Here is a 22,699-nt window from a genome sequence, read left to right as displayed (position 1 = left end):
GATAGAATTTGCTAACTTCTTACAAATAAATTGGAGGATTAATTAAAAAAATCTCTTTATAACTTTATAATTTAAACAATTTTAACATTGTCATCTCATATAATTAAAAGATATTAAAATGTAAAGATCTAAATTAATGAAAAGACTTTAGATAATTATCAGTAAACACTTATATATCTTTTGTCCCTTACCAGGCGAAAAAAAATTTTTTGACAACTCTTCATTCAGAAAATATGTAAGAAAAAAAAAAATATATATATATATATATATATATATTTCCTTCTATATTTATCTTTTCTACTGGTCAAAATTTTAACGTGAATGTGATAGGAAAATACTTGGTTCTAAGGAGGAATATCGTCCTTACTACCATTTAATATTTGAAAACTCATCATTTTTTAAAAATATTTATTGTTTTTGTATTTCTCTCTCTTTTTCAAATATTTAATAGTAGTGTGGATAAGATTTCTCCTTATTAACGAAGAGTCAAGTATGTAGCATTGGATGGATAAATAATGTAGTTCACCAATCAATACCTACTATGGTTGATTAAAATTTTAAAACAAACCAAAACATATATTTAGGGGTTAATTTAATTAATTATAAGTATGTGCCAGCTGGTTTGCTCTTGTTTATATTTGAAGCAAATAATCTGTGTTCGCTTTACGCCAAAGACCACAATCAACGCTAATGGAACCTTATTCTCTCGCCGGAATATTCATCGGAGCTCTCTTGTTTCTCTACGCCCTCTTCCGTCCACTTTATGGAGGATTATTCATCAGTTCCCAACGGAAAAAACTACCGCCGCCCGAAGTGGGCGGCGCGTGGCCAGTGATCGGCCATCTCCACATGCTCAGCCCATCGGAACCGCTACAGAAGACCTTGGCCAAAATGGCGGATGCGTACGGACCAATTTTTGCGCTGAAACTGCAACTCTGGTTATAAGCAGTTGGGAAATAGCGAGAGAGTGCTTTACCACAAACGACGTCGTATTGGCCTCCCGCCCGAAGCTGCTAGCCTCGGAGCTACTCGGCTATGACTACGCCATGTTTGCTTTCAGCCCATACGACAAATATTGGCGCCACGTTCGCAAGATAGTGGTGCTTCAGATCCAGACGATGATATGATGAATTCTCTCGCTATGATTCCGATACAATCATCAAAGCTACATGTTTGGTACGTCTCCTAAGGATCTTAAGGATCCATGTCGAAAAGAAAAGGAATATTACGAAAGTTTATAATAAATATGGATTATCATTTTTCTACCCAAATCTAGTTGCATGTGACTGAATCGGGAGAGGGGGGTGAAGATATCTGCAATTTTTTCTGATTGTCGATTGATTTTGAAATGGAACATGATGAATAATTAGTTTTGAAATGAAACCTTTGAATGTTGATAAAGTGATAATGATTTCTAAGTCATATATTTTCATAGCCATTGCTCACTTTACTAATCAAATTATATTATTGTTTGGGGAATGTAGGCTTTAATATTGGGTGGAGGTGATACTACAAGAGTAGGGATGATTTGGGCACTTTCATTGCTTCTCAACTATGAAAAAGTGTTGAAGAAGGCTCAACTTGAATTGGACGAACAAGTTGGGAGAGGAAGACTCGTGGAAGAGTCCGACATGAAAAATTTGTCATACCTCCGAGCGATAGTGAAGGAAGTATTGCGTTTGTACCCTCCAGCACCACTCTCAACCTTTCATGAGGCAATGGAAGATTGCACCGTTGATGGATACCACGTCCCTGCTGGGACACGCATGTTGGTGAATTTTCAGAAGCTCCAAAGAGACCCGCTTGTATGGGAAGAACCATATGAATTTCGGCCAAAGAGATTTTTGACTAGTCAAAAGGATTTTGATGTTAATGGACAGAGTCCACAATTGATACCATTTGGGAGTGGTCGAAGAATATGCCCTGGAGTCTCGTTTGCCAACCAAATTATGCTCCTTACACTTGCGAACCTACTTCGAAGTATTAAAAGAATATGAATTCATGGATTTGAAATTGACAAGCTGCTTGATGAACCAATCGACATGGAAGAGAGTTGTGGAATGACCAGTATTAAAAGAACTCTACTCGAAGTAGTTTTAACTCCGCGCCTTCCTGCCCAAATTTATGAATAAATTCAAGACAAAATTTATGGATAGGAAGAAAAAATATTTGCTCGCAAAAGTTTGAAAGAGTCCTCTAATTTGATTCTCAAATTTGTGTGTTAAAAATATTAGGGTGTATTGAGGAGTATTACTTTCTCAGCGTATGAATCAAAAAATTACTTCTTCCTCTGGAGTAGCTAAACAAAATGTGTTTAACAATAAAATAAGGTGGTATTTGTTCTAATATTTCAAATGTATTTTTATTTAATTAAAAGTGTTGGTTGAAAGATTACTATTTATTTAAGTAGCAAATATTTCTTCTAATGACAAACCACCAAAGATTATTAAATAAACTATGAAAATGAAAAAAAATACAAATAAAATTTTAAAAAATAAAGTAAGTGAACAATTAGAAGAAAACATCTAGTGGGAAGAAAATATAAATGTTGAGCATAGTAAAATAGAAATAACAGCACCTTAACCATCGAAGTATTATAATGTTGATAAATACAAATGATATTTAAATTTTTTTAGGTCAACTCACAACCTATTGGTCGGAGGTATATACCAATTACCGTTAAGCTATGCTCGCTTTGACAAATAATATTTCATCACCCAATTTTGCGACGCGCACTCTTTCGTCGATGATGCCAATAACGACATTCATTCAACGACAAAGCGCACAACGTTTTACTTTTGGTAGTTTTTTTTTTAGTGAAAGTATTTAATAATTATTAATATTTGAATGATAGTGGCAATGAACATCAACATTTAAATAATAACCAGTCCAATAATGGACATTGACTAGTTTCATCTTTTTTAGATGAATTATTGAACTAAACTTTTCCAGGATTTTCAAATAATAATTCCAACAAGTAGACTCGAATTTACAAGAATTAGTTGTTGATTTATTTTTTAAATTTTAAAGTTTTAAGTTTTTTGAGAAATTATTGCAAGGAGATAAGGTCGGTGTAATTTGTATCTTGAAAAGGGTAATGTGCTATAAACTCTAAATTTCGTGCAGATAATAATAATAATTTATAATATTAATCAAAAGTTTTATCAAGTTATCACTGTCATGGTATTTGTATAAAATACAATTTTTTTAATTAGTTCACGTAAAATTCAAATTTAACTTTATAGAATTTTAACTTATGAAATATAAGTCAAAACGAACATAACTTAACGGTAATTGATATATTATCTCCAACTAAGAAATTAGGAGTTTGATCTCCATCTCACATGTTGTATTAAAAAAAACTTGTGATAACGACAAGATTTGATCTTTATCTTTAACTAATAAGGTGGTTTTTTTCTCTTTTGAAGAAAAAACATACCAGGAAAGAAAAAGAAAAGAAAATGTCATGATAATCGCCGAGTATTACCACTTTCCCAGCAATAATTTTCAACATTTCTTCAAGATTTGGCTTACTAGAATCTAAATTGCACCTTCGAAATCTGAATAGTTGCTAAAGGTGTAGAATTTAATCTCTTGAGCTATGAAAATGATTTTTTTAATATAAAATAAACCCTTATAAATTAAAACTAATGGTTTTTATATAATTTTTTTAAACTCCTCACTAGTTAAAGACCAATTTTATCCCAAATATCATTAAATATTTGAAAATAAATATTTAAAAAAATCAACTATCAATTTTTTTGGTTCTGGTCTAACAAGATTGATTCATGTTTTCCTCCTCGTATTAGCCTCTCATTTTCAACTATGATATAACCCTCCAATTCTCATCTTTAGAAACATTGAATGTGGGAAGCGAGTTCGCATCTAGAACCTTTCAATATTTTATTCTATTTTACTTTATTTTATATTTTAAATTATAAAATAAAATAAAATTTACTTGAACATTTTCACGTAAATTATTCTGAACCACTGCGTCATCTTTATTTGGTTAATATTTTTATGCAAAATTTCTAGGTAAAAAAATTAGCACTTTTATAAACGTTTCTACAAAGTTGAAATAAATAAGAAACAAAAATATATACAAACGTTTCTAAATAATTATTTTTTTCAAAATTTTTGAAATAAAAAATAAAAGACCCAGGAAACATCCGTATTCCGTCCAATACCGAAAAGCCTATTTTGTTTCTTTCGAGAGAGAGCCTTATTCAACACTTTTTTTTCTCTCTCTCTCTAGTATCTTTTGTTAGATTTTAACTTGGTGATTTAATTTGGAAAATTATTTAAAATTTTTTTATCTTGTGCTGCGAAAATAAATCCACGAGAGATTATTCGTAAAATAGTTCCACTGAGTTCCGTCTCGCTTATACAACCAATTCCTATAATTATGAAACCTATATGAGAGATGAAGGAATAAGCTATTCTTTTTTCTTTGAATTGCATTGACTCGGAGGTATTGAAGCCGGGTGAAAAGATAGAATGGACGTAGGGTAATAATTCCATATTGATCCGAACCAATCCATATGCTCCCAATTTTAACAAGATTCCAACTAGAAGCATACAAGTAATGCAATGTGCCTCTTCAGGGTATCTGGTAATCATGTATGTAAGGGTATAATCGGTGATTTGACAGCAAAAGCTCCCATAAGTAAATTAAATTTAACTTTACCTCATCCATTAGTTTAAATTTTTAGTCTTATTGGCGTGTTTTAATCTTTAACAAAATTTGAAATCAAATAAGATTCGAAATCATTCATAAACCCTGAAGTACCAAACAACTTAAAATTCATAAACATTTGAAAGGACTCAAAATAAGGTAAGACAAAAAAACAAAGCTTGGACCTACGAGTGCTTTACCCCAAACGACGCCGTACGCCTTTGCCTCTTCTCTGATCTTCACTTTGAAGGCCCACTTCTCCAAATTTGCTGACTTTTCCTTCCCAATTGCCTTTATTTTGAAAATCTCTCTCTTCTTTTTTCTTCCCACAAAGTTGCTGTCTATTTAAATTAAGAGGATTCGTTTGAATTTTTTTTTCCTAACCTACAAATTTTTTATTTCGCTTTTGAAATATATAAACTGTATATGTTAATTTACCTATATATTAAAATTGCAATTAGTCAAAAAGTAATGTGAGTGTTGAAAAACTGAGCGTGGAACCAATCAAAACCAAACCTGTTTAAGAACGAAATTGAAAACAATCAAATAATATCTATGGTGATGGTATTCTTTTAATTCTGTAAATACAGAATATTGTCCAAAAATAGAAGTAATTAGGAAATTACATTTTCTTAACCCAATTTTATAATCTTCGCCCCCATGTCGCCACACGGGAGGGACATGGGGACGTAAAAAAGGGAAAGGGAAATAGACTACTCAAAAATTTCACATTTATTTTTTTTATGTTGTAATTGATATATTGAATAAAGAACTCAGAAAATTAAAATAAAAAAGAAAAAGAATAAATGAAATGTTGTTTGGTCTTAATTGAGAACTTGAGTAAAGAGTAGTTGGGGGTTTTATAGAATTTGAAAGTGGGAACTCCTTTATTTCATGTAACTACTTGAGTATGACCCAAACCAGCCCATGAAATAATCAAATGCTCTTTATTAATATTCAATCGGATCATCCAAGGAGTTGGAAAAAGCTTGAACCCAATTCAATTAAAAAATATGTTGTTTTGTTCCGTAGTTTAGTAGTCAAGACATCTATTACTTTCTATGAGATCGAAGATTCAAATTTATAAATATTATTTTTCATTTTGCTTTTCCATAATTTCCTTCCTCTTTCCATTCAATTCATTTTCCCTCTTCCCGTAGATTTCTTACCCTTCCTCCCAACTTAACTTTGTTTTAATTTATTAGTCCTTTTATTTAAAAAAATTATTTAAATTTCAAGAAAAATTTAATTCATTTGAAATCTGATTTTATATATATCTGTAAAAGAACTTTGCATGACATAATTCCACCTATTTTTAGATGGAATAGTAACGATCCACCAAATAATTTTATTAAATACAACACAAAAATGTAATAACAATATATATATATATATATATATATATATATATATATATTGAGTTCATCAATAATAGGGTGTATCTAAAATATCACAAATATAAAAAATCAAAATCATAAACACTATATTCTCTTTGTAGAATTAAATGGGAGAATGGACTATGGTTCTCATAAATGATGAAAGTGGTCCATTTCAGCTGGGGGATACCATTGAATTTGTCAATACCAATTTACCATTCTCAAATGATTCTTCTTCTTTTTTTTTTCATTATTTGTCCAAATCCCAAGTTTTGTGGACAATGCTTCGTGTCTCTTTTTTTGTGGGACTCGTCTAATCCTTCAATCGACAGTTTCAATTCCCAATAAAGTCGTAATTCCTATCAAATTTGTTGTTTGTTTATTTGGCAATCATCACATGAAATGGTTTCCAAAGCATAATACAGAAAACAAGAAAAAGAAAAGTTTGTGTATTTAAATTTGGTCAATGAGGCATCGGAGACGGTGAAAAGAAGGCTCCATTGGCACCGGCGGCGGTCCCCAGTGACATGTCATTCTTTGCCTCCTCGAGTTTTCAAATTCACGTCCAAATTTCACTCACTTTATTTGTGTTCCTTTTGCATTGACTTTTTATTATAAATGAGCACATCATCCTCCAATTTTCAAATTTCAAACAGAATGGATAAAAGTACTATTATCTTCAATACAATAAAAATTTCGATTTTTTATTGGTGGAATTGAAAGAAAAATAAAATATATTAATTAGTCTAGGACTTACAAATTAAATTTATGGAAAAAGAATCTATTTTTATCGTGAATTTAACCAGATGTATCAATTTTTACAATAATGTTCCAATTTCGTCAAATTGTACCAGATTTATGCTCATGTTGGTAGTAAAGTAGTGCAATTTACCTTATAACAAGTTTTCATTCGAATGATCGCTAATAAAAGATTCTTGTGTGCATTAAATAAAGGTCGGGTAAGAAATTAATAGAATTTAGGGGAAAAAATATTATAATTTACTTTTTATTCAAAATTGGCGAATTTTAACCTAATTATACATCTGGCCTGTTTTCTACATTGGGTAAACATGTTTTTGTACAAAGCTTGATTTTATTTAAATTAGTGACTTTTATATATTTTTTTCTTTTTGCATTAAAATTAGTGGTTAAATTAATTGAAATTGAAATTTTATTTAAGCTAATAGTTTTGATGAAGTTAAAAGTTTACAATAAAAAAAAAAATAGCTAAGTTTAGAAGTAACCTTTGATTTGAATCTAGATTGATATATAATTATCTTAAATTGGATTACATAATTATCTTAAATTGTAGATATGCTGGTTGTGAATATATAACCTAATCAATTACGACATCAATTATTTATGTTTTCAACTTTTTTTTCCTTTTTTATTTTCATTTTATTTGTTTACTATACATGCTCCTATACGTATATGAGATATCGTAAGGAGTGAATATCTTTTAAAATTACAAGAAAAATAATAGAAAATGTCATTTTACTGTATTTCTGACCATGAACAAACCTGGTATAAAACTTACCATTGAAGTTATATTATTGTTTTTACAAATCACTCTACCAACTAAACATTCAAAGCGAGTATAGGTCAGCAGTAATTAACATATACCTCCAATCAACAGGTTGTGAGTTTGAATCTCCTCTCGAACGTGTTGTACTAAACATACATTATTTACAAATTTAAGTTTTAAATTATAAAACTAAAATTCTTTTTATTGAAGTATAGGACAAGTCAATCTGAACGTAAACGGATTAAGAAACATATGTGTGAATACTAATCTCCCGGTAAAAAAACGGCCAGTTCCATTACTAACATCCCTCTTTTTGTAAGTTTCAATCTCTCTATATTTTTCATGTCCTATTTAAAGACATTCAACGGCAGCAGGACCGCCACGACGCAAAACGCTTCTTCACACTCGTTGAAGCGCTTGGAAGCAGAGATCTCTCTGTTTCTCATTCTCTCTCGATAAAAGCGGCGCCGGCCGTCGATTCCTTCCCTCAGCACAACAATTCTCTCCGTTTTTCAGCGATCACCAACTCGTGTTCCAATGCATTCCCACTCTTTCTCTTCATCACGCCGGTTTTGAAGGTCAACCGCGTGGAGCAACTGCAGCCGATTATTCTACCAGGTATACGTCTTTTCTTCCAATTTGATTCATCTGTTCTGGATTCCATCACTTATTTTGTGACTTGGTTGATCAATCAAACGATCACGATAATGAAAACCAAGCTTCATAGAGTTCGATTAATCTCACAGGATTCTAATTGAAACTTCGAATTGAGACTTGAGATATAGAATTGTTTAGAAGTTAATTGCACGATTAAGATACCAAAATGAAGGAAGTATCAGAAGTCTCCATTTAATTGATTGATTAATTTGAGTGCAATGTTCGATTACCATTTTGCCCTTGACTGTAGTTGGTTGAGGATCATCGTCACAACTACCGCATGACGTTGGCGCTTGTCGATACATCCATTTTTCCACGCTCCTCATGTTCTCAAAAGCATTGGCGTTTACCAAAGACGTTCGGGACTTGGCTTTCGAAATGTTCCCGAGCCAAGCCGAAGCTGGTTTGAAGGAGGCTCCCGGTGCCAAAACGTCGCCGGATAAGGTTCTCGTCGCCGTCAAGGCCGAGAGAGTGATATCCAAATCTGCACTGGCTTGGGCTCTTACTCATGTAGTCCGTCCCGGAAACTGTATAACGCTACTCGCCGTCTTCTCCGTCGAGAAAACTGGTAATTCTGCAATTAATTCGGATTTGGATGATGGATTCTCTCTGAAATTAAGTTTTCCTTCTCCAATTTCAAATTAAGGTTGTGTGAATGTTGTGTACAGGTCGGAGATTCTGGAATTTTCACAGATGGAGCGGGGACTGTGCGAATGCTGTTGAAGAAAATCTGCCGGATCGGGTACACGAGATCTCAGAGTCTTGTTCCCAGATGGTGCTTCATTTCCACAATCAAGTTGAGGTAATTTTGCCTTTTTTTTCCTTTTTACTAAAATGCCACTGGGGTCTGGGAGCCATTTGTGGGGCATTGACTATTTTCACTGGACTAAAACGACATCGTTTGGCTTGGCCATTTTTGGGGCCACGTTGTCACTTATCTAGTTGTCTTTGTCTCATTTACGAACCAAAAAATGAAACTTTTCTGATTTACCTTGTGGCTAGATCATCGTGCGATTGGATTTTAGAAGATTCCGGGGCCCTGTATTTGTTTTCAGGGGAACACTAATTAGGTGAATGATTGAAGGGCCAGGTTGGAAGACCAGTACCACATGTCTCCGACCTGTTTGTTTGGGACCACTGGACCTCTCGAAGAAGACACAGTGGGGGAAGAAAGATTTCTTTTTCTTTTTCTTTTTCTTTTTCCCCCTCTTTTCTTCCTCTTCTTTACAGCTTCTTCGATGGGGTTATGCTTTCCTCACATAATTAAACTCTGTTGCTTGTTTTGGTAGCGAGGACCCTAAAAGAAGCCACCATGTTCGTACTTCTGATAGTTTTTGTAGCTATGAAATTGAGTTCACGTCATATATTTAGTTTCTTTGCTTTCTTGGTAGTGTCACTGAATTTTGGATCTGTGTAATTAAAAGGAATAATGATGTTGATGACTACATTGTAGTGTAGGATGATAATTGTAATGAGTTATAATGAATGCCATTGGGAAGACTATCATAATCCATCAATCTTTTATATAGCTAGCACGCCTGTGTGATAGTTGTCCACCAAAACAAGTGATCGTGGAACTATGTTGTACCATTGGTTTCAGGTTCAAGTAAGGATTAAAGTGGTCACGGGAACCCAGGGAGGAGCTGTAGCTTCTGAAGCCAAGTTAAAAGGAGTTAACTGGGTCGTACTAGACAGGTAATTTACCATCAAAATGTTTATTTGTGATTTTATGACTTGTGATCTTCACATGCGAGTGGACCACTTGGTCGTGCTTTTAAACATAATTTTTTATAACCTGGTAAATCAGAAAGTTGTCTGTGAAGTTTGTTCTGCTGCTTTTCATAAACATTCTTTTGAAACTAATTTTAAATGTTCATGCGAGATTTGCATTCATAGCTTATATTTGAATAGAAAAATATTACCCATTGAACAATTAATTACTCATGAACCTTATCCAAAGTATTAAATTTATTATCTGGACTCGGTTGATTTTTAATTGGGGATTCGGTTGTTTGATATCCCATTTTACAGAGTGCTACGTAATTATTGTTGAATGCGATTTTTTTTCCTCTTTGTTCTTTTTTGTTGGATCATGAGTTCCTACACTACCTCTTTAACTTCTTGTTTGACCCTGTTATTTTTACCAATGAGATGATGATTATGCTAAAATAAACAAAGTTTCAAGATTTGATGTCATAGCTGATTGTTTACCAGGAAATTGAAGAATGAGGTGAAGCATTGCATGGAAGAACTAAGCTGCAATATTGTTACAATGAAAGGGTCTCAACCGAAAGTTCTCAGGCTTAATTTGGAGTGCTGGAGTGAACCTCAAACTCCTTTCTTTTCTGCTAACTCTTCTCCTGTTCGAAAAGGGCAACAAAATAGGATGAAGCAGACAACTCCACTAGCAAGCAGACAAGAAGAAGAATCTCGTGCCTCATTCAGAAAATCCTCAAAAGAAGGAGCAAAATTGGGTACTGATGCAGTGTCCTCTATTTTCCTTGTATATGAGCAAAACCCTCTATTTGAAGGAAATTTAAAAGGAAATTACTTGCCAATTAATGAGAATAACGATTTAAGCATTTCAGTACCTTCATCCAACTCAATGGAAGAAAAGGTTCTCTCTCTACCAAGGGCTCCTCGAACATCTGTGGCTTCAGATAAAAAATGTGTCTATTGGATTTCTCAGAATCAAAATATTTCTGATGGAAAAACTTTATCCAAGTCCAAAAGAAGATTCCTCAGATTTGCTTCAACTCCTAAGGTGCCACTCAGCAATCCTACGAATCTTGAGAAAAGTATAACTTTTGAAGATATCAGGCTCAACCAGTCTGAGAGAAAAGACTACATTGTGGACTCGAGTATCCGAGATGCTGTCTCTTTGGGCAGAGCATCCTCAGCACCTCCTCCTCTGTGCTCAATATGTCAACACAAGACGCCGGCTTTTGGAAAACCTCCCAGACAGTTCTCTCTCAAAGAGCTTGAGGAAGCTACTGACAGATTTTCTGATATGAACTTCTTGGCAGAAGGCGGGTTCGGAATTGTTCATAGGGGAATCTTGAGAGACGGTCAGGTTGTAGCTGTGAAGCAGTTAAAATGTGGAGGCTTACAGGCAGATGCTGATTTTTGCAGGGAAGTTCGGGTGTTGAGTTGTGCACAACACAGAAATGTAGTATTGCTGATTGGGTTTTGTATTGAGGGCATGATGAGGTTATTGGTTTATGAGTACATATGCAATGGTTCATTGGATTTCCATTTACATGGTATAGTAATTCAACGTTTCTTCCTCAATATTACTCTAGAAAAGTCATCAGGTCGTTTCATCTGCTTGATATTCTCTAGTTTATCATGAGTTCATGTTATTGCTGCTTCAAATTTACAAGGTTTCAATCATGGAGTTTCTAAGTTGAAGAAATTGACAGGAAACGGAAGCCAGTTAGATTGGCATTCAAGGCAAAAGATAGCAATAGGAGCAGCACGGGGTTTACGCTATCTTCACGAAGACTGCAGAGTTGGGTGTATAGTGCATAGAGATATGCGACCTCACAATATCCTCCTGACGCATGATTTTGAACCCTTGGTACCTTGAATTTTGATATCAAGTTTATTGAGTCTTCAAGCATTTATTTTCTTTTGGGAAACATCCATTCTTTCATATGATAGTTTAAATTCATTCTAAGATGATTACCCCCCAATTGTACTCCTCTCACACTCTATTATCCCATCAGGTTGCTGATTTCGGGCTGGCAAGGTGGCATTCTAAATGGTCTACCAGTATTGAGGAGCAAGTCATTGGAACTTCAGGGTATTTACTCCGCATCCTGTCATATCTAAAGATACAACTTGTTAAGATTCAGTACCCATTTGATAATGATTTCATCTTTTATTTTTTCGTTTAAAAAAATTAACTCTATTCACCAACAAACATGAACAAAGAACAAAAGACTTATCAAAAACACCTATAAGTTTTTCTTACTATTGGATTCATTTAGTTACTTCTCAAACCAGGTATTTAGCACCAGAGTACATCAATGGCGGTATGGTATCACATAAAGTGGACGTATATGCATTTGGAATGGTTTTATTAGAGTTGATAAGTGGTAGAAGAAGCTATGAGCTGCACCGTCTAGAGGGAAAACAATTCATAACCGAATGGTTCAACCCCATCTCTGCATTGCAAATTCAGCATTTACTAGCTAGTAGTAACCATTTGGTAGATCCATGCTTGGCCTCCGAGCAATCCCCCGACTTCTGTTATCAATTACACGCGATGGTCCGTGCTGCTTCCCTGTGTCTATGTCCAGATCCTGAATCAAGACCCTCCATGTCAAAGGTTTGTTTATTAATCATCAATTTCGATTAAACGTTTACTACATGGTAGTTAACCGATGCATCCTTTTACTACAGATTCTCCGAGTGCTAGAAGGAGGAGATCCAGTCATTCCTCTTGGTTTGGACTTTGATCCAGTCGGCTGTAGAAGTGCACATTTGGATGGTCTGTCATCTCACAAACAAATCGAAGCAAGAAGAAGCCATACTCGTACACTCTCACAATGAACCAAAAGAGAGAAAAAAAAAAGAAAAAAAAAGAAAAAAGAGATTCAGTTTTGAATAGTAAAAGTATGAAATTTTACACTTCCACTCCCATTTTTTTCTTCAACTGATTATAGTCACACTAAATTAGGTACTACTTGTAAAATGTGAAATATTGCGTCTTTCATGCCTGTACAATTGATTGGTATATGGAACTCCTAGATCAGCTTAGAGATTGAATCTCAAAATTCCCATTGTATTTGAATTTGGTTGTGATTAATGATAATATATATATAAGCCTAGTTTAAGCTTAAACTGTGAGACAAATAGATTTGATATTTGTTAAAGAAAAATGCATGGTTGGAATGAAGTAGGAAGTAGGAAGTAGGAAGTAGCAAGAGATTGGAAAAAAAAATAGTGGATTTAATGCGAAATATGATTAGTATGCTTTTATGATCAATGCAATGATACAGGTGGAGGTTAGATCCTTTAAATGTTCCACAATATACAACAGAGGAGGATGAAGCCGGAAGGTGAGTTTGCTGCATCAGAGAGTTCACATGGGTCAACTGAAACCACACACTTGAAAATGTCACAAAATGGTTGGAGAATGGAAGATCGGACGATTCACATTCACAGCCGTTTGTTCATACTGGCTCTGTTGGAAGAAGAGAAGCTTCTTTCTGATGGTGCCGACTCCGTGTCCGTCCCAAACTGCTGCTGCATCATCGCCAACGCGTTCCGATCCGCCGCCATCTCAGACACTCGCCACACCTTGATCGACTTGTCGAGGCTCCCACTGTACACTATCCACTGCCGGTCACCGTTCTTTGACGACTCATTGTCCTCCTCCGCCGCCAGGCATTTCACCGGCCCGGTGTGGCCCGACAGCACCGACAGACACGTGTGGATCGACCCTTCCCTCCGCCACACGCATATGTTCTTGTCGGCGGAGCCGCTGAACACCATGTTCCCCGCCGCCACCAGACACAGGACTGTAAGCTTGTGCCCTTTCAGAACCCCACCGTGCGTCAACTTCCCTTTCCGTTCCCAGAAGTTGACCATCCCATCAGAGGATCCACAGTAGACGACGGAGCCGTCCGCCGTCACCGCCAGCGCCGTCACCGCGCACTCTTGCTTCAACAGCGACTCCACCAGCGTGTGCTTGGTGGCCTTCCCTTTGGCCTCCCTCTTCCACACCTTCACCGTCCCGTCCGCCGAACCAGTAAACACCAGCCCCTCCACGCTCGCCACCACCGAATTCACAGCGTCGTCGTGGACATTGAGCGACTCCAAGCATTTGGAGTCGGAAATTCTCCACACCTTCAAGGTCCTATCCCAGGAAGCAGAGTACAACAGAAGCTTGTCCTCGGTGAGGCTGAGACAGGAAACTGCATCGGAGTGCTTGATCCATAATGCCCTTCTCCGCCCTCGCCCTTCCACGTAATTATTGGGATTGATCGAGCTTTTGAATATGTCTTTGAGAGTGGGCAATGTCCCGGCTCGTTTGTGCTCACTTGAGTTCTTCTGGGACACCTTCCAGACGCGGATTTTGCCGTCTTGGTGGCCGGTGAAAATCTTCTCCCCGGAGATTATAATGGCCTTCACCAACCCACTGCTGGATTTAAAGGCGGCGTATTCCTTCAAATTCTTCCAAACGCGGATGTTCTTGCTGTCGGAGCCAGTGTAGAGAAGCTCCCCTGAGGCGGCCAAGGAGTAGATATGGCCCTCCTCGCGCACCAGAGAGCCGATGAGGCCGTTTTGTGGGCCACTGTTCTCCTCCACTTGGGACCAGGGGGATTTGGCGAACATTGAGGTTTGGTTCCACGGCGACATGGTCATGGGAGAGCCCTCGCCGCTCATACGGCTCGGGTCGTACATCCCGTGGCCGCCGACGGAAGCGCTGCTATTTCTCATGGCGAAGTCGTCCTCGATCATCGTCGACGACGAGATGTTGGGGTCGGAATGCGTCATGTTGCCGCCGTATTTGGCCCGAGGAATGCTGTTGCCGTCTGCAAACATCCTTTTTTTTTGTTTGAATAATGCCTCTCTGTTTCTCTCTGCTCTCCCCCGACCCTCTCTCCTTTTTTGTGGATTGATTATATGAATTTCCACATGAAAAGTGAAAATATCATATAGAAACAAATTGGTGACCCCAGAAGGCTAATCACCCAAAAGACCCAAGTTTAAAATGGGTGCTTTGGAGGTGGAACGATGCGTAGACGGTGGAGAGGAAAGAAAGGGGGAAGGATGCTAAATATGTCGAAGAAAGGCTGGACGAAAAAACAGAGTATGTTTATTAATAGCAAATTAGAAATGCTAGGGGTGGAGCCGACGAGACAACCGAACAGATTCGAATGTCTGACTCTGGAAGTTGCTTCCCCATTGTTAAAGAAGCTCAACGTAATAGCATCGCCGTAAAACTCGAGCTTTTTCCGGTTGATGAGGTCAAACAGACTATATCGTTGCATCTATGAGGTCTGAATGTTAACGCCCTGGAAACAGGGGAACATAGAAATGTGGCGGAAACAGATTCTTTATTTATTTTTATTTTTTTTGGATAAATAATACATCACTACTTTCGTTGGATTGCCCTTACGATTTAGTATATGAAATTGGTAACAACTTAGCTCAGTATAGTTTAAATTTTGAAATAATTTAATTCCTGCCCGTGAAATCTCACACAAATAAAGTGTCGATTTTTATCACGGTCTTTGTAATTTATAATCATTCATAAATTCATCATCTATGTATATAAGATTAAATCTCAATAAATTTTTTTTAATACATGAAGAGGGTAGGGAAATTCTCATAGTTGGAGATAGGTGTAAATAACATTAAGCTAAATTCATGTTGACTTTAATAAAAAATATTTAATGATACAGATTAAATTGTTACGTACTAAAATTTAGAGACTAAATTATTACTAATGAAAAGTACAAGACTAAATTGCCAACATAAGCTTAGCGATAATTGATCTATATCTTTGATCATGAGGTCATGATTTCAAATCTTTTATCCCACTTGTTGTACTCAAAAAGTAAGAGACTAAATTATTATACAATAAAATTTAAATACTAAATTGTTACTTTAATTGAAGTAAGCATAACTAAATTTCATTTATTACAAAATATTTATTTATTATCATTATTATTTTTTTTTTGCAAAGGAATTACAAAGAGAACTTTGTGGTATATAAATTAATTTAAGTTAAACTAACGTGAAATGATGAAAATTGATACTTAAGACACTTATTTTTAAATAAGATTAAAATTCTTTTTCACAATCAAACAAATCACCCCAAAAAAATAAAGTGAACCAATTAAAATTATATAATTGAACCATCACTAACTAAAATATTTTACATTTTAATTTTTGAGAAAAGGATATTTAAGACAATTTCCAAAGGTCACTCTGGTATGTTTTAATCATCAAAATTTCTGTTGAACGTTGGGCCTATTGGGCTAATAGCGGAACTGGATTGAAGCAGGCTCCGAATATACTGTTATTGGGCCACAGGCCCATAATGTAGAACGATTTCTGGTGCGTGGAACCAATGCTGGCCACTTCCCAAGTGTGCCCTCGTCGTTTCCCTTTGCAAACTCCCTTGCGAATTCGCCTATGTCTGAGGCATTTTCGCGGGCTTAGGGTTTTAAGACCAGTTGCTCTGTTCTAAAACCCTAAAAGCATGCAGTCGCAATCGTTCTGTCATGGGCTTCCCTCGGCACTGGTCGGATTTCAGGATGGCGGTGCTCGGTTTCGTAAATTGGTGAGTGCAAGCTTGATATTTCGCGCTTAACGAATGTTAATTCAATGGTTGTTCGGTCATTCGGAAGTAACGTTATTGCTTTGCTCTTCATTTCTTCTCAAGCAATTGGGAAGCAGGGTTGGACCGAGGAGACAAGGACAACGGCTTGAATTTGCATCAAAATGTAGGTTTTCAATTCAGCGCCATTGATGAGTTGATAATTTTTTTTTCCTTGATGATGAGAGTTAAAGTTGAGCGCGAGATATCTGATTTCACTAACAGTTCCCTTGACATTTTGTGTTTCTTGAACTAAAATACTTTGGCAGTGGACGTGCTGAAGAAGAAGAGAGGTTCGTTCATGTGCGTTGCCGATTCTAACGGGAAGCTTAAGTTGGAATCATCTGGAGAGGAAAAGGAAAATCATGTGTTGTATGTTAGTAGATTAAATGGAGTGGAGCCGTTTCGTGGGAAACCTGGCTCTATCTCATTCCATGGTCTTACTCACCAGTTGGTAGAGGAAGGTAAATTGATGTCAGCTCCTTTTAGTGAAGAGAAGGGCTCCTTCCTCTGGGTTCTGGCTCCTGCGGTGTTTATCTCATCTTTGATCGTTCCTCAAGTTTTCCTTGGCGGTCTGATTGAGGATTTCTTCAGGAATGAGATTCTCGTAGGTATTTACTATTTATTGTGAACCCAGTTAATTCCTCTGTTATGATTACTGGGGTTTCCTTATGTCTGTTATTTTGTTTCATGCCATTTTGAGTATTTCCAGATCCGTTTGATGCATTTAGCTTGGTTTTACATTGTTCTCTAAACTACTAACGCAATACGTTTGTATTATTCAAACAGAAGTTGTGACTTCACTGGTTTTTGAAGTCCTATTTTATGTTGGAGTTGCCATGTTCCTTCTTGTTACTGATCGTGTTCAGAGACCATACTTGCAATTCAGCTCGAAGAGGTGGAGCCTCATTACAGGCCTTAGAGGCTACTTGACAACAGCTTTCTTCATTTCTGGCTTCAAGGTTATAGCTCCTTTATTTGCCATGTATGTAACTTGGCCGATGATTGGCCTGCCCGCACTTGTGGCAGTGGTTCCATTTCTGGTTGGCTGTATCGTCCAGTTAGCATTTGAAACACATCTTGATAGGCGAGGCTCATCTTCTTGGCCACTTGTTCCAATTATTTTTGAGGTATTCCACTTCTCTACAACTCATTCCTCATTCCTCTCAAGGACTAAACATGATCTTTTACCAATTGAACCAACGTGCAGGTTTATAGACTTTACCAGTTGACAAAAGCTGCCCATTTTATGGAGAGGTTGATATTCCAAATGAGAGGGCTTCCCACCACCCCAGAATTGTTGGAAAAAAGTGGAGCTCTTTTTGCTATGATGGTAACCTTTCAAGTCCTAGGGGTGGTATGCCTCTGGTCCTTAATGACTTTTCTTTTGAGGCTTTTTCCTTCCAGACCTGTAGCAGAAAAGTACTAGTGCTTGTAACATTCTGTACATTCTACTTTTAGGGTATATTAACTCCTAATCACAATTTATTTTGTTTCAAGTAGTTCTCGAACATTTATCACAATTTGTTCAATGAGCTCCATATTGTTGTACCCCACCAATCGATATCCAATTTACTAAACTTTTGCTTGTCATATCATATTTCGTTAGCAGACAGTGATATATTTAGTTATTCAGTTTATTTATTTGAAGTTTCGTTTAGTTTTTTAATGTCAATATTTCTTTTACTTTAAAGAATAAAGAATTGGTCCTATTCATTGGTAAGCAGTCAATTTCTTTTTCTCGTTATATATTTGAATTCATACCTGAATGCCTTGAACTAGACCTGGCTGGATTTTGCAGCATATGAAATGAAAACTGCAGACCAGAGTATATTGAAGGTAGAAGCCACCTCAGTTTGTCCATTTCTCAAATCATTAATGCAATTTGTTTGTCACCAGAAAACCCACAAGAACAGATGCCATTGTTGAAATGATGGAACCTATTATTATCTTATAACCTCTCGGCCTTCAGTCTTGGATACCATTTTGATGGGATTACGATAAGCTCCATCTATCCTAAGGTTCCTTATAACCCTTAGATGTGCTAATAAGCTCATAAGTAATTGTGCTAGCCTTTCACTGTGGTAAAGTAAGCACCTTTCCTTTGACTTCCTGGTCACAAGTTCAAGGGAGCCAGTTCTATTTGAGCTAATCTTCTTGACTTCTCTCAAGTTATATAAATTCCTCTTTTATACATTGATCTGTTAGTTAGTAGGGTATCTCTTATCGTCTTCTTATTGCAAAGGTTTAGGCCAGAAGGCGGTACTGGAAAGCCAGGATTGCCAAGCTGCACATCTTGATTCAGTCATTGAAAGTTTTTGCAGGGTCTCCCAAACAAAAAGCAGTATCCTGAGAGCTTCCAAAGAGATCAATAATACCAATAGAATGCTCCTCCGGAGGTACAATTCCATAATCCTTGCTCATTGTCACTCCCTATCATCCACAATCCCATAGAAGTAGAGATGTCCAGGTACCATCCTTCTGTTCGGCATTTTGTCGAACACTTATTTGGCAATGTTTGAGGCACCCCAGTTTACAGAGCATCTCAGCCAATTTAATACGGACGACACCAGATCAAAATTCTTTTTCCCTAATTCATGAAAACTTCATTTCCTCTCTAGATCCAACCAGTTCAACGAGAGGTCTAGGGCTACATTTTATTAAGGTCCCCCTACCAAATTTGAGCATACCAACTTGTATTAGGAGTGAAGAAGGAAAATAAAATAAAAAAAAAAATCGACCACACTACTCTTGAAACCAGCCAAATTTACTAATTAGAGAAATTAAGTAAAAGCTGAAATTCAATAGGCAGTTAAAAGGATAAATTTGTAAGATTTGAAGCTAGAAAAGAAGCTTAAATGAGAACTTTTCTACATGCTTATATCTGCAATAATTTGATGTACGCAGTTAATTACGAATATATGAAGAAAAAAAAAATAGTGTATGAAGAATGGGACGGGAGTCATTTAAATGATAAAAAAACTCTTAAATGTTTTGTTTATGGTAAATGAATCAAATCTCAAAACATTTAGTGTCAAAAATCTAGAAGAGCATTTAAAAAGAAAAGAGGGTTAAAATGAGTAAAATCTATTAAAACCTAGGTTTCTGATTAGTTGTATTTTTAAAATATCCGTTTTAATCAACTATTTTGGTCCCTCTCAGTTTCACATACTTTAAATTCAAGTCATTGGAATCGTCATGATAGGCACAACCTTCACCTTAATTGGCGTTGCAATGGAAAACTTCCCTCCTTAGACGGGGCCGATCCTGCGACTGAGATTGTCGCACCAAAGGTCGTGCAGTAGCTTTCCATGGAGCCTCCTACAATTTTATATCCAATAAAAATATTATAATACCCTTTTATAACGGAGAGAAATACCATACTACATTTTAGTAAAAATGACTTTAAAATAAATGGAGAAACTAAAATGATTAATTTTATAAATCACGCAGCCAAAAACAAAGTTTTCAAAGACTGAAATGAACAAAAGAATGTTAAACCAAAAATCTAAATATGTCAGATTTAGTGGGCATAGCCATATTTGACAAAAGTTTGGATTAAGGAAGCCAACTCAGCAAGGGTAGTTTCGTCTTCAAAAATTGGAGGCGGGACGGTAACCCTAAGCCAAGCCCTAGCCGCGTGGCGTCTCTCTTCTATAAGTAGTGCAGTGTTCGTCAATCGTTCACTCTCGTCTCCGCCGCTCAAAATTTCTTCCAATTTCCGCAGTCTGATTTCTCCCGTTGGATAAGTAAGAGTTTTGTTTAGATTTTTTATTCAATCTTCTGTTTAGTTACGAAAGGCTAATTGGATCTGATATGGTTTTCCTCATCAACGAATTTTTTTTTTTAAATTTTTCTTCGGTGTGGAGGTTTTTTTTTCTCCGTGATGATGGATATCGATGACGAGTCCGATCTCTAATCCATTCACCCGTGACGACAAAACGAGGCATTTGTCTGAGAGAAATTCAACCTCCTTTTATTTTCTTTTTTTCCCTTTTCTGTAATGAATGATTATTTATCTTATTCCTTCTCCGCCGCACTTTCTGTTTAGTTCGAATTTCTTCTTTTGCGACCGAAGCTCTCGTTTAGTTCAAGGAACCGTTTTGTGTAGAATTCGGATTCAATCTTTTGTTTCAGATGAAAAAGACAAATTTGATTGGATAGTTTTCTTCTGAAAAACAAATTTTTATTCAAGGTTTTCATTTATTTAGAGGTTTTTTTCTCGGTGATGATTCAAATCGATGACGAGTCCGATCTCTAATCCATTCACCTCTGACGACAAAACGAGGCATTTGTCTGAGAGAAATCAAACCTCACCAATTCTTTTGTTTTGTTTCCTTGTCGAAGATTTGCCCAAACCTTAGAAATCTTGACACTCCAAGACGAAGAACCACATCGTTCAAATGCTAATGGTTAATTTGGAGGCCGATGATTCCTTCATAATAATTAATTGCAGTCTTTGCCTATAAATATTAAAGGTTAAATTACAGAAATTGGACGTTTAGAATTTTATTTGATACGTTTATGTTACATTTTGACGGAAGTGCATTTTTCAAAACAAAACCTAATGCTAATTAGTTTATGGTAAAGCTCAACGTTTTCAATTTTTTATCAAAGTTCTAACAAAAAGAACTTTTTTATTTCAAGATGTTTTCTCAAAATCTACCATTTTCAACTAATATCTTACAAAATATATTACTTGCTATGCATATAAGTTTATATAATTTTAAACATTCTCTCAAAATCTTCTATTTGAATTGCCAAATCCACAATTGTTTGAAATTTCGTATTGAGCTTTTCTGCGTACAACTGGGCCCATTGGACTCCAATGGGCCGAGGTTTACCCACTGAGATGGGCAATTTCGTCTTTCATAGTAAGAGGGCATGGACCGGATCGGTAAGCCCTAGCTTCAGTCTCCCCATAAGTAGTAAGATGTTCCACCGTAACCAGGAAGTGATCTGCTCCGTTTTCTTCAGCTTTGGCTTCGCCGCGCGGTTCTGTCTTTGAATTTCTGCATGCGAATGCCTTGGGGTTTTTCTCGATCGATTGTATTTTGTTTATATTTAGTTAGCAATGTGGAGGTTTTTCTCTGTGATGATGAAAAATTGATGACGAGTCCGATCTCTAATCCATTTACCCCTGACGACAAAACGAGGCATTTGTCTGAGAGAATTTCAACCTCCTTTTCATTTTCTTCTTTCTTTTACATTATGAATTACTCTTTTTCTTCTTCCTTTTCGGCGGCTCTGGCCATTGTTAGAGGTTTTATTGAGGTTTTGAAGATAGTTTTCCATTATTTTGCTTGATAATCATCATCACGATTATCTGTCCAGGATGATTTCGATTTCTGATTTTCTTGTGCAGATCTTCTGATGTGTTTTTTTTTTCTTTTCTTTCAAGTATTTCTCATTTTAATATATGGCAGTGGCATGTGCACAAGCACAAGTGCGGCGATGATGAGGATACAGACTCAAGTTTAATTGAAACTGAGATTGGTTCTGTGATTATTTCTCAAGCACTTTTGAGCCGTACTGGTACTTGTAAATTGGCAGCCAAGTTTCTTGATGCATTGCGCCGCCTCCGTAGAATGTTTTTCTGTTGCTTCCTTTTTCTTGATGCATTAAACCTAGCTACTTCCAAACCCTAAAACCTCTAGCCAAGTTTCAATTAAAACTTGTATACATACCAAATTCATACAAAACATTAATGTCAAAGAAAATCTAGGTTAACCAATTGAAATTTCATATTCAAATGTACCTTGTCAGAGTATACGTAAGAATTTGATGTACTTTCCACTCGTGGAATATTTTTCAAATATTTTGAATCCCCAAGAATATTTCATTGAATATTATTGTGTTGAAGATAGTGCACACCCAGAAATATCACCTTTGACTACTCAAAATGGAAGTGGAATTATCTGACGAGCTTATTGGATTGCGATCCCAGGAATTATGTTTTCCTCGAGCTTCATCCACCGAAAAATGTGACTGGGAGAAATTACTTTGGCCTCAAATGTCGATTTAATGCGACTGAAGAAGAGAGCAGATTTTGACCCTTTCAATATTAATGTTTCTGTTTCTGCTTCATTGATTAACAGTTCTCTTGTTCATATTCTAAATAAATAATG

The 22,699-nt window shown here is 36.2% G+C and overlaps 3 protein-coding genes, 1 long non-coding RNA gene, 3 other non-coding genes and 1 pseudogene across 10 annotated transcripts; 7 read left to right on the top strand and 1 right to left on the bottom strand.

Moving 5' to 3' along the window:
- The first annotated feature begins 646 nt into the window (after positions 1 to 646).
- On the top strand, positions 647 to 2,328 carry LOC111010301 (strychnine-10-hydroxylase pseudogene; annotated as a pseudogene).
- A 5,589-nt stretch (positions 2,329 to 7,917) lies between these two features.
- On the top strand, positions 7,918 to 15,364 carry LOC111009747 (inactive protein kinase SELMODRAFT_444075). Of its 4 annotated transcripts, none has more exons than XM_088119618.1 (10): positions 7,918 to 8,194; positions 8,484 to 8,801; positions 8,902 to 9,035; positions 9,834 to 9,928; positions 10,448 to 10,707; positions 10,822 to 11,547; positions 11,656 to 11,813; positions 11,962 to 12,038; positions 12,242 to 12,566; positions 12,641 to 13,081. In XM_088119618.1, exons 2-10 carry the CDS (start codon positions 8,558 to 8,560, stop codon positions 12,788 to 12,790), a joined length of 2,169 nt encoding a protein of 722 aa, XP_087975744.1. In that variant the 5' UTR covers positions 7,918 to 8,194; positions 8,484 to 8,557; the 3' UTR covers positions 12,791 to 13,081. The 4 variants fall into 4 exon arrangements, 3 of the variants coding, with proteins under 3 accessions (XP_087975744.1, XP_087975743.1, XP_022138636.1); XR_015788812.1 differs by adding an exon at positions 13,240 to 15,364 and having other exon boundaries at positions 7,919 to 8,194; positions 10,448 to 11,547; positions 12,641 to 12,853; XM_088119617.1 differs by having other exon boundaries at positions 7,920 to 8,194; positions 10,448 to 11,547.
- On the bottom strand, positions 13,169 to 14,788 carry LOC148207994 (protein JINGUBANG-like). Its single transcript, XM_088119619.1, has one exon. It carries the CDS (start codon positions 14,786 to 14,788, stop codon positions 13,400 to 13,402), a length of 1,389 nt encoding a protein of 462 aa, XP_087975745.1. The 3' UTR covers positions 13,169 to 13,399.
- A 964-nt stretch (positions 15,365 to 16,328) lies between the features above and the next one.
- LOC111009450 (tRNA-processing ribonuclease BN) lies at positions 16,329 to 18,169 on the top strand. The gene is made up of 5 exons (XM_022282919.2): positions 16,329 to 16,535; positions 16,638 to 16,698; positions 16,841 to 17,182; positions 17,361 to 17,701; positions 17,782 to 18,169. The coding sequence occupies exons 1-5, from the start codon at positions 16,455 to 16,457 to the stop codon at positions 17,998 to 18,000; spliced, it is 1,044 nt and encodes a 347-aa protein (XP_022138611.1). The 5' UTR covers positions 16,329 to 16,454; the 3' UTR covers positions 18,001 to 18,169.
- A 1,965-nt stretch (positions 18,170 to 20,134) lies between these two features.
- LOC111006133 (uncharacterized) lies at positions 20,135 to 22,418 on the top strand. The gene is made up of 2 exons (XR_015788730.1): positions 20,135 to 20,320; positions 21,973 to 22,418. It is a non-coding gene; the product is annotated as an uncharacterized LOC111006133 (long non-coding RNA).
- LOC148207993 (small nucleolar RNA SNOR75) lies at positions 20,450 to 20,534 on the top strand. The gene has a single exon (XR_015789114.1). It is a non-coding gene; the product is annotated as a small nucleolar RNA SNOR75 (small nucleolar RNA).
- On the top strand, positions 20,792 to 20,876 carry LOC148207992 (small nucleolar RNA SNOR75). The gene has a single exon (XR_015789115.1). It is a non-coding gene; the product is annotated as a small nucleolar RNA SNOR75 (small nucleolar RNA).
- LOC148207991 (small nucleolar RNA SNOR75) lies at positions 21,659 to 21,744 on the top strand. Its single transcript, XR_015789113.1, has one exon. It is a non-coding gene; the product is annotated as a small nucleolar RNA SNOR75 (small nucleolar RNA).
- Positions 22,419 to 22,699: the final 281 nt, after the last annotated feature.

This window comes from Momordica charantia (genome assembly GCF_013281855.1).
Source record: "Momordica charantia cultivar OHB3-1 chromosome 11 unlocalized genomic scaffold, Mcharantia_2.0 BLBB01000011.1, whole genome shotgun sequence".
NCBI lineage: Eukaryota > Viridiplantae > Streptophyta > Magnoliopsida > Cucurbitales > Cucurbitaceae > Momordica > Momordica charantia.
The sequence above is the reverse complement of the archived record's forward strand: the minus strand, read 5'-3'. Positions and strand labels throughout refer to the sequence as shown.